Below are 11,958 nucleotides of genomic sequence, written 5' to 3'. Positions count from 1 at the left end.
TGGGGGCTGGGCCGGCGGTGCTGGGCCGGGGGCTCAGGGGACGGGCCGGCGGTGCCGGGGGCCGGGCTGGGGACCGGCGGTGCGGTGCCGGGGGTGGTCGGCCGGGGGCCCGGGGGCCGGCACCCCAGGGCCGGGGCCAGCCTGGGCCGCGCCTCCTCCCCCCACACTCCCCCTTACCTGCTTCAGGCTTCCCGCGACTCAAATGTTCGCGGGAAGCAGGGGAGGGGGCGGAGACTTTGGGGAGGGGGCGGAGTTGGGGCGGGGCCCCGTGGAGTGTCCTCCTTTGGGAGGCACAAAATATGGTAACCCTGTCTTTGGACTTGTGCACTGGCACTGTTCTCTATGCTCATCTGCATCCAGTTGCACTAACTATAGGTGACATGCAGCAAACTACAAGTTATAGCATCCCATGCAAACATGAAGGGTCACCAGCAGCATAATAGGGAGCGCAGTTCACAGCAGTGAAGCTGCTGTCACAGAGCTACCATGCTGATTGGCTGAAGGATGGATAGAGACTTGCTCTCCTTCCTCTTACGAATGACAATAGAGATTCAAAAGTTTTTTTGGTTTTTTTTAAAAAGGCAAAACAAAAACAACATGCTCTCTTTCCGATCCAAAGCAATGTGCTGGAGGCTTAACAGAGTATGAAATGTTTTCACAACTCCTTCCCCAAAGAATCCAGTGTGCATATATGACCTGCACAAAGTGGGAGGGATTCTACTTCACCCTCTATATATTTCCATATATGGTCATCTGTATACTGTTTCAGTGGCATAAACAGCACACGAGGAGCCATGGGAGAATTCTCACAATATATGTTCACACACTATGTTATGCTGCTGCCCATCCCACTAACTTTGGCCCAGGGGATGTGGCAGGAGCAGGCAGGGATATAGTAGTGAGCACCACGTGGGCGTCTGAAGCAGAGAGTAGGCAGTTCTTGGAAGGCTGCTATAAATTGACATGAAAGACCATACTGACTCTCTGGAACAGCCCAGAATCTCAAGGGTGTAAAGATGGCTGAAAGCCACATTTGTCCTCTCTCCCACTGTGCTGAACTTTCACAAGGTGAAAAATTGTTTAAAGGAGAAATAAGAATATATCAGGGGATTTATGCATATAGGAAGATACTGACAGCAGAAGATAAAGTTTTTATTCCTTGAATAAACTATATTAAAGTAGGACACTTTCCATTTTAGCTTGTACATTGCTGAGACACAAAAAATCTCTCTCTATTTTATTGAATAGCCCAAATCGAAAATTTTGGAGTACATATGTAAATATTTTTTTTTTAAATCTAATTCTAGATATTACGTTTTTGAAACTGTGGAACTATTAAGACTGTGGGAAAACATAATTTCAATTGTGGCTTTCATCACAAGTGACATGAGATAGTGGTGATCAAGTGGCCTGTACTGATTCCTGCTCTTGGTTATCTTTGGAGGTACCAACAGTGCAGCCGGGGAGTTGGTCTAGGCTGCACCGTTAGTGCATCCCTAAAGAGTAAGAATGTACAGATGTCATATTGAAGAACTCCAATTACAAGTAAGTAACCTTCACATTTTCAATCTACTCTTCATTAGACATCCCTCTTATCTATTTAATCTATCCAGGTTTTTATACTTTGCCTTATCATCATGGTGTCAGTTCCTGCATGCATCACGGCTGTGCAACTCAATTTGAAATGCTTAGAAATCTTTGATTGAGAGGGGGCCAGTAGTGCTATAGGACAGTTGGGTTCAGGTCAGGACTGAAGTGCAATTTCAGGGCTACATGGCATAGGTTACACAACCTATGCAGTATGCTTAAGTCTGAATAGGGCTATCTGTTTCTCAATGTCATGTACACCAAGGGATAACGTTAATAGAAATTATGCACTTGACACCAGGGTTGCCAGGTGTCTGGTTTTTGACCAGAACACCTCGTCAAAAAGGGACCCTGGTGGCTTTAGTCAGCACCGCTGACCAGGCTATTAAAAGTCCAGTTGGCACGGGGCTGGCAGGCTCCCTCCGCAGGGCTTGCCAGAAGCAGTGACACATCCCTGCAGCCCCTAGGCGGAGGAATGGCCAGGGGGACTCTGTGTGCTGACCCCCCCCAAGTGCAAGCTCAGCAGCTCCCATTGGCTGGAAACTATGGCCAATGGGAGCTGCAGGGGCAGCGCCTCCACCTAGGAGCCGAGGGATATGCCAGCCGCTTCCAGGAGCCGCCTGTGGTCAGTGCCACCCAAAGCTCACACCCCTTCCCTCACCCCAACTCCCTGCCCCAGCCCTGAGCGCCCTCCCACACCCAAACTCCCTCCCAGAGCACTCACCTCACACCCCCAACCATACCCCAATCCCCTGCTTGAGCCCCCTCCCGCACCCAAACTCCCTCCCAGAGCCCACACCCATGCCCCTGCCTAGAGCCCCCTCCCATACTCCGAACCACTTGGCCCCAGCCCAGAGCTCCCTCCTGCGCCCCAACCCCACCTGGCCCTACCCTGGAACTGTCACCCTCTCCTACACCCCAATCCCCTGCCTCAGCCCTGAGCCCCTCTCACACCCAAACTCCTTCCTGGAGCCTGCACCTCAACCCCCTTCCACACCCCACCCAAGCCCCTCATTCCCAGCCCTACCCCAGAGCCCTCACTCCCAGCCAGAGCTCTCGCCTCCCCCCAGACCTCAGCCCCCTGCCCCAGCCTGGAGCCCCCTCCTACACCCTGAAACCCTCATTTCTGGCGCCACCCCAGAGCCAGCACATCCAGCCCAGAGCCTGCACCCCCTCCTGCACTCCAACCCCCTGAGCTCCTCATTTCTGGCTCCACCCTGGAGCCTGCACCCCCATCCTGCACCCCAACACCCTGCCCCAGCGAAAATGAGCGAGTAAGTGAGAGTGGGGAAGAGCAAGTGACAGAGGGAAGGGGGATGGAGTGAGCGGGGGGTGGGGCCTTAGAAGGAGCAGGGGAGGGGTGGGGCCTTGGTGAAGGGGCAGGGCAAGGGGGTGGGGCAAGGATGTTCGGTTTTGTGCTATTAGAAAGTTGGCAACCCTACTTGCCACAAGAACAGAATCTTGCTAACATTTCCTGTCATTCCAAAGTGTGTTATAAAAGCTATAAAACTAAAATTCAGTTAGGCTTCGATGGACTGTATAAACCCTACACTGGTCAGGAAAGGGTTGATAAACTGCTGTGAGGTCAATCAGTCCCATCCCGCTGCACCTGCAAGAGTTATCAGGCTTGAAGGAGGTGGTTAAAAGAAGAGAGCTAGACTAGCTCCATTGAGGGGAGGCTAGGAGCAAGAGCAGATCTCTTGTGCTAACTTTCTGAAGGAGGGCCTGACTGGGGCCAAGGGCCTAGCCATAGATTGTTAGATGCCAGAGTCTGCTTGAGGGAAAGTAGGCCTGACACAGGACTGTTGTCTTTATTTTATTACCTGGGACTATTTTGTTCCCTTTTTGACCTGGGGTATTATGTTTCACTGTTACATTCAGGACCTTTTATGGACTAAATGAGACTATTGTTGTTGACACCCCTCCACCCCAAAAGGGATGACTGCCCACAATAAACCTCTGTTGGTTTGCCTCCTGCTGGAGTCCATGCAGTGATTTATCATGAGCTCCAAAGCAACACGCTCATAGAGGTTTATAATTTTCTGATTTCTAAATTAAATATACCACACCATTCTAAATTAAATGTTTTACAGGTGTGTTGTAGGTATAGATAACATTGTATTATCACCATTTTGCTGCAGTCCCTTATTTCCTATTAGAGGATAATAAAGATACGTATTGTTAAATTATTTTGTTGTTTGCCAAAAAAAAAAAAAAATACTTTTACAGTTAAATCTGTCACGAAGGCTTTTCCAGGTCATCTCTTATAGAGTTAACTTTTGAAATGCTCTTTGCTCAACTAAAGGGTGAAAAATCTATTCCTTTCTGAAGTATGTAAAATTTGCCCTCTGCTGTACTGTGCCAAAGTACCAGACATTGGTTCATTGTTGGAGACTATAAACTCTTGGTTCTACAAGAATTTAAATAGCAAATTTATATATTTTGTCACAATGATGCATTTTTCTATTATATATGCATACCTACGCAGTTTTTCTTAAAACAGGCATGATGCTGAATGTCACTTAACTGATGTAAAATTGGGGAGTGGGGGATGGTTGAAAAATTGCACGTAATCTAGTTAGCCCTGGAAATAAAAAATATTAATAATTAAATATTATTAATAAAGGCTGGCTTATTGAAATATTGTGCTTTTCACTAAAATAAATGAACCAAGTGACTTGATTCTATGCTCCCAGGATTTCACATAAGTAAACATAGCTTTGAGTCTTGTATATTTTTTTTTTATTTTTCAGTTTCCATTTGGTAAGGAATTACATTAGGCAACCCTACTAATGTGTTTTTAAATTAAAATGTTACATACATTTTCAAGCACAAAGTACAGGAGTTTAAACATAATTCTTCATTTCTAAAGGTATGGAATGATTCCAGTCTCTAATCCAGCTCATGTTTTAACTTTAATTAAATGCATTTCTATATATCATGTTTTTATTTTCATTGTTTTTAGGTGGTCAGTTCTTCCATTACATCAAGAACAGTGGTGACTCTAGGCATAAGCAGACTGAGCAATTGTTTAGGGCCTCAAGCAGCTCAAGGGGACCCCAATTTAGTATTACCCCCAAAATACCATTTATCTTATTTAACATTGACTTTTAAATGAGTGTATTAATATGTGTTGTTGATATATATATATTTTTGGTTTGTGGGAATAATGCAATTAGTATCTTTAGGACGTGGGTGAGGTATAAGTAAGGAGGAGAGGGCAAAAATATTCCTGTTTGGGGACCCCAGGTGGCTAGCACTGCTTCTTATCTTTATCTTTAAGACTTTGGAAAAGGTAAAATATTCATTGTCAGTTGTGGCTTTGTTTTGTGCTTCAGTATAAATTAGGAAGTAGAGATAGTGTTGCTAGTAATCAGCAAAAGATAAATAATTACAGGTAAGAAAGAATGCTACAGATAAGAAACAGGAAAGAAGTAGCAGCAGATAACAGGCTTATATACCTTTGGACAGATACAAGATATGCTTATATAGCTCTGGGATGTATATATGTCTTGCCATCTTACTGAACATGGAAACTATTGGGTCTGTCTATAAAATATAATTCAGGATTTGTTGCATATCAATACATCATACAGGGTAGATACAATGAGGCTTGCTGGCAGACTGCCTCAAGATTCTTTTCAGGCACTGTGAAATCAAGTCAGGTCAATAATTAGAACCTCTAGGAAAAATCCGGGTGTTGCAGGAAGGGTTATTGATGATTCACTGGTAGTCTTCCTCTGTCAGGATTGAACCAATGCCTACCATGATGTTAGGGAAGAACAGTTCTGCTTGAGGTGCTGCCATCTTTTGGATGAGCTAAGCTGAAGTATTGGCCACTAAGAGTCATTAAAGATTGTTCACTCCTGAAATTTTTTCATAGGTCAATGTTATGTATCTTAAGTATTTCTAAAGTGACTACCACTATGACATCCAAGAATGTAATCCAGATGGTAGGCAACTTTAATTGTAGCACCTTAGAGACTAACAAATTTATTTGAGCATAAGCTTTCGTGGGCTAAAGCCCACTTCATCGGATGCATAGAATGGAACATATAGTAAGGATATATATATATAACTAACATACAGGGAACATGAAAAGGTGGGAGTTGCCCTACCAACATTGAATCTATTTCTCCATGTTAAGTATCCTCACACCTTCTTGTCAAACTGTCTGTAATGGGCTATCTTGATTATCACTACAGAAGTTTTTTCTCTTAATTAATTAGCCTCTTAGAGTTGGTAGGGCAACTCCCACCTTTTCATGTTCTCTGTATGTTATATATATCTCCTTACTATATGTTCCATTCTATGCATCCGATGAAAGCTTAGGCTCAAATAAATTTGTTAGTCTCTAAGGTGCCCCAAGTACTCCTGTTCTTTTTGTGGATACAGACTAACACGGCTGCTACTCTGAAACTTTAATTGTGATGCATTCTTTAGCACCAGACTTTTAGAGCAAATAAGTTTAAGAGTATTATGTTCATAGCTTTTTTCTTCTTTATATCTTTACTCTGATCCCAAGAAATATATGGCAAAATAGAATATGGGAGAACAGTTCCCCCTCCCCAATATATCAATAGTATATAAGAAGCCCTAATGATTTTTACAATGATGAAACTCAATAATTCAGAAGTTACTGTACGTTAACCCATCTGTTTTTCATACCTCTGTTGTCTCCAGCAATAAGGCAAGGAGGGGTTTCTATCATCATATTGAAAGTTTTGCTTAGAGAGTTGACAGTAGGTTGGGAGCATAACAGGTTAAGATCCAGAAACCCTTAGTTTACAAGTCAGTTACCAACTTCTACACAAACAGCTTAATGCCCCAACATGATAGCACAACCTATGTTCTGCCTGTGAGGCCTTGACAACATCCTTGCTTCAGATGGTAATAATTAGCAGTTTAGTTACTTTTACAGTATTAACTCCCCCGAGACTCCACCAGAACTTGAGCTCTTTGTTGTATTAAGTGATCCAAAATCTGCTATTTTTGCAGGATTTGCTTTCCTGGTTCTGTGTTACTTTTTTTTTATCTCACTTATGTTTCACAGAGGTTTGAAAAAGAAAATGCCAGAGTGGTAGTTTCCTGCCTGCTCCCCAAGAGTATTTCTTCTCTTCCTTGGTTCAATTTCCATATGTGTTAACTTTGTAATTCCACCCCGTTGGATTTCAGATTTTTAGTCAGTTTCTCTCCCCACAGCTATAGCATATCCCCTGCTCAGAGGTAATAGGAATTAATATCGCCTCCTTCTCTCTTCCCCCCCCCTTCTTTGTCATTTGTTAGTAATACATTGTTGTCATTAGCAACCTATAGCAATGGGCAGCACAGTAACTGCTATAGTTAGGTTTCTTTTATAATCTCAATTCTCAGTTGTTTATAACTTTCCCCAACTTTAACCTTTCAGGCTGAAATTTTATGAATTAGACTCAGCTTGAAGGTGATTTTCCCTACTACCCCAGAAAATATGAGCTGAGCAAAGGCAATTCAGTGGCTGTTGAATAAGAGAAGAGTGGAAAATATAATTCCTCCATATATATTGCTTATAGAAGTTAAATATGTAAATGTCATGTGTTATGAGAATGAAAACAAATGCAAGATGCTAAATGTGTCTTTAAGACTGTAAATACATTTATGCAGAATTATATTGTATTTGAGAAATAATGTGTGATCATGTTAAAATTAAACTATGTTCTAAGGCATATGCACAAGGGGACAGAGATGAGGTCACATGTGCAACCTTAACTTTGGCATTTTCTAACTTTTGAATACACTATGCAACCTTAAAGTTTTCTTAATATACTCTCTTTGATGGAATAGTATGTACAGGTAATATAGTTTTTAAAGTGCTTTGGTTCCCACTGGGTGAAGTACACTGTTAAATGCAAGATAATTTTTCATTATACAATAATTTTAATGTAATTACACTATAGACTGTGATGAGTGAGCCAGTGCTAATGTTGCACAGTACCATGTAAGCAATAACAATGTGGTTATGAACTCAGTCTCTCTCCAAGGGTTGGCAAAAGGCTGGGAGCCTCATTAAAGCCATGCTCTCATCTCTCCAATGAAGAGTCTTCTGCTTCTTAGTTTGTTGAATCAAATCGTTGTTTGGAAAGCATTAGGTAGGAATCTTGTCTGGATCATCCATCATCCTGTATGAAGACACAGCAAAATTCCCACCTGACCCTTGCCAGCCATATTTTGATGGCTAGGGCCCTAATCATTGGGGCTCAATCCTCTGAGGTGGTGTGCATCCTCATGTCCCATTGTACCTTGGTGGGGTGGAACTGGTTCTAGATCAGCAGAGATTGTAAGGTATAGGGTTGCTTGTTGGAAGGATGGGGGTTGCTGTAGCTTGAGATTGGTGACATTGTAACACCTTTACAGGAAAAAGGAAAATCTAGGGAGGAAAAATTTGTTGTATTGTGAAAAGCTGTTTACTCTGTGATCAAAAACAAGGTAAAACCAAACCTGAGATTCTTTTCAGGGAGGTTTTTTGAAATTTTGATTTTAAGGCAAGATTTTGTATTTCAGGTTTCAAGCTTGTGTTAATTTATTTTATTATGAGGCCCTTAAGGAGGGTATTTTCCCATAACAATCTTACCTGTTTTTTGTTGTCCCTTTGTTAAAACACTTGCTATGAAAGCTATTTTGCTTTATTATTGGTTAAGAGAATACAGTATTTTTCCTTGTTCAAACTGATTAATGTTCTATCACCATGGAACATGATTTAAAATCAAAATATATCTCAAAAGTCGAATATTCCTAATTTAGGATGGATTTCTTATCTGTACAATATTATGTCATTCTTCTCAAATCAATGGCCCTTTTTTAGATGGTAGTAAACAAATTTTCACGAAGAACAGCCACAAAATCCATGTGTTTGTTTGTTTTTTTAAATAAGGCCTTTGCTGCTCCTGTTCCATTATGTTTATATTTTTAAATGGGAACAAGAAAGGGAATTTTCTAATCTTTCATTAGTTACTCATTAAATATTTTTCTTTCTTCTCTCCACACAGTAAAAAAATCTTTTAATTGGTTATTAACAAAGATAATATGATAAAATGTGCGTGTGGATTTGATGCTGTTTCATAAATCTAAATAAAGGTCATTTGTATCAAAACAGAGAAAGAGAGGCCTAGATTGTACCTGTCCCCTCATTTCTGCTCAATGAGCCTTTGAGCCCCTAAGCAGGGGTCAGACACACTGCAGTCCTTGCAGTCTTGGCACATAAAAGCCATGTGAATCTAGTAACAATTACAGGGTAGCACTCCCGGTGTAACATACAATCCACTGCACGAGCCAGTACAGTTGGGTCAGTGAATGGGCAAACATGTAGTGCATTCCCTTTTAAAGCTTGTGGAAGTGCCTTAGCACACGGTCATGATGCCTCTAGGAATGGCTGCCAGTACAACAACTCATAATGAAGGCATGCAGTCATTTAAAGCACAGTCTTTCATTGTCATTGGACAGGTTGATAAAATATTCCACCACGATCTTAGTACTAATATTGTTTGGATGTTTACTAAACAGCCATCCAGTCCCATATTTAGTAATGAAGTTAAATTGAACACCAAATGATGACATGAATTTGCATTTTCAGTTGGATATAGATTAACAATGGTTTCTGTCTCAATCTGTGGAACTTTAATATTGGTTCTGAATGCAAAAAAGCAACGTAACATGAAGATGGTCATGGTTGTTAATGGCTTGTATTAGCTGGAAGCTATAAAATCATCCAAGGACTCCGTTAGTGTTGGAATAATAATTTACCAAGACAATTACCACATGGTGAAATTTTTTGCAGCTCTAATTCAGTGTTATTAATAATGAATAAAATTGCAATTTTCTCAGGTTGCTGGGGGCAGTGGGGAATTATTTCAATGAATATTTCAGCACATTAGTTTAATCATAGTTCCACAAAATTCAAGTGGGCAATATTTTATACTTCTAAGTTCAGTCTGCTAAGGGACCATAGTCATTAAATTGCAAACTATTTGCACTGAGATCCATTCTATGATTTACTAACCTTGTTAAAAACACTGTAAAAGAAATCAAGCTGCGCCATTAATACTTGTAATTTGATGCTGCATTTGTTAATGGGCTCACTGTGATTAATGTTTTTAGCAGTAGACAGAGCATTTTGAGACAGGCAGGGCTGAGCTCTTTAATGCCTAAATACAAGTAAAAATGTTAGAATATTGCACATTTTTGTAATATATATTTTTGCTGGAACATTTTCCTTAATGCCACTGAAATATAGGAGCAGTATTGAAATTATATGTATATGCTATATGTAAATACAGTGCAAGTTCTGTTAGGTACTGACATGTGTTCTCTATTTCATAGCCAACTGCATGACTTCTGGCGCTTGGATTATTGGGAGGATGATCTGCGCCGGCGAAGGCGATTTGTTCGCAATGCTTTCGGATCCACTCATTCTGATGCCCTCCTCAAAGCTGCTGTGGAATATGGTCAGTACTAACTCACCCCCTTTTTAATAAAGGGGCTATTTTGGTGACTTCTATGTCCATATTAGAGTGCTGAGATTTGTCATTTTTTTTCTCTCACATCATGGTTTTAGGAAGCTGGAACAGGAATTCTTTCAGCCTCATTTCTTGTTGGGCCAGAGGAATTGCTCTTGGATGCTGTGAAACACTCACTCTTCCTAGTTCCCAAAGGCTTAGCAGTATTTCTTTCAGCAGTAGCAGAACGAGGTTTAGAGCAACGGCACAGCTGGGGGGGGTGATGGGTCATTGGCGGTGCCACCTTCAATTATACCTATTGGCTTGAAAAAGTGCCGCACGTATACATAAAGGCCACCCCCCTATGCTGTGGTACCCCTTATTAGCACTTCCACTGCCTTTTAAGCATTCCCAGACTCCGTTAGCCCTAGGATTCAGACTGGGATAAGGAATCAAACCTGACTCTCCTGCTTGGCAGAGTATGACTCTTAGGCCAGTGAGATGATATAGCATAACACTTCCATATAAGACCTCTTTTCAATGAGGTTTATAATTTGTCTGTAAAAATCTTGAAAGCATTAATTTGGCATACATAATCTAAACCAGGAGTAATGTTTATCTGCAAATTGTGAAATACATCAATAAAGCCTTGTTTAGACAAAGCTGCTTAGCAGTTGTGCTCAGTGCTTTTGGGCAGTCATGAGCCAAGCACTTTATCGCGGGTTTCTCAATCTTTTCTTTCTGAGGCCCACTCGACATGCTATAACTCCATGGCCCACCTCTGCCAAAACACTGGTTATCTGCATGTAAAAGACAGGGCTGTTGTTAGGGGGTAGCAAGCAGGGCAGTGGACTGGGGCTCCATGCTACGGGGCCCCCCACAAAGTTCCGCTGCTCAGGCTTCAGCTTCAACTCCAGGTGGGGCTTCGTTCGGATTTCTACCCTGCTGGCCCTGCTCTGTTGAACAGAGGAACTTCACAGCTAATCTCCAAACACCTGGAGGGGTAATAGGTAATTATTGGGACATGCTTACAAGACTCGCCTGTGACACCAGAGAGTTAGTTTCAGGGGTTTATAAGAACATAAGAATGGCCAATGATTCATCTAGCCCAGTATCTTCTGACAGATGCTTAGAGGGAATGAACAGAACAAGGCAATTATTGAGTGATCCATCCCCTGTCATCCAGTCCCAGCTTCTGGCAGTTAGAGCTTTAGGGACACCTGGAGCCTGGGGTTGTGCCTCTGGATAGCAGAATGAACCTTAAATAGTGCAAGAATCTAGAAGGAGAAACATTTTTCAGACCTAGGTCTTGTGCAGTTCTGTAGACATCCACAAAGGCATTTTTTTCAGGATAGGTTTCTATCCACCTTTTTAATTTATATTTCTAATTGAAAACAAAGTGGTCCCACTATTAATTTCCACTATATTTGGGTGTAAGTTTAAAAGCCACATACTGAAAATTGATGCAAGGAAAATCATTTTATGCAAGTATGAGCTAAATCATGCAGCCCATTTGTAGCCAGAGCTCTCAGTGAAGTCACTGAAAGTTTTGACTCTTAGATATAATTCATGCTGTGTAGTTAATCTGTGGAACTCATCACTTCAGGATATTATTGAGGCAAATAACTCGTAGTAAGCTTCAGAAAAGATTAGACATTTAAATGAATATCAGCATGTAAAATTATACTAGCTCAGGGGTGGGCAAACTGTCGCCCGGGGCTGCATCCGGCCCTGCAGATGTTTTAATCCGGCCCTTGAGTTCCCACCAGGGAGTGGGGTTGGGGGCTTTCCCCACTCCGTGTGTGCCGTGGCTCCCAGAAGTAGCGGCATGTTCCCCCTCCGGCTCCTATGCCAGGGGACTCTGCATGCTTACCCCACCCCAAATGCCACCCCTGAGCTCCCA

At 42.0% G+C, this 11,958-nt stretch overlaps 1 protein-coding gene across 14 annotated transcripts in view; it reads left to right on the top strand.

Annotated features, from left to right (window-relative positions):
• Positions 1-11,958, top strand: part of NBEA (neurobeachin) — an 834,265-nt gene that overhangs the window by 526,219 nt on the left and 296,088 nt on the right. For all 14 annotated transcript variants that reach the window (XM_034758618.1, XM_034758629.1, XM_034758620.1 and 11 more), the window contains one exon: positions 9,940-10,064. In XM_034758618.1, the coding sequence (XP_034614509.1) occupies positions 9,940-10,064 (125 nt within the window). The remainder of the gene's footprint in view (positions 1-9,939; positions 10,065-11,958) is intronic.

Source organism: Trachemys scripta, chromosome 1 (genome assembly GCF_013100865.1).
Source record: "Trachemys scripta elegans isolate TJP31775 chromosome 1, CAS_Tse_1.0, whole genome shotgun sequence".
Lineage (NCBI taxonomy): Eukaryota > Metazoa > Chordata > Testudines > Emydidae > Trachemys > Trachemys scripta.
The sequence above is the reverse complement of the archived record's forward strand: the minus strand, read 5'-3'. Positions and strand labels throughout refer to the sequence as shown.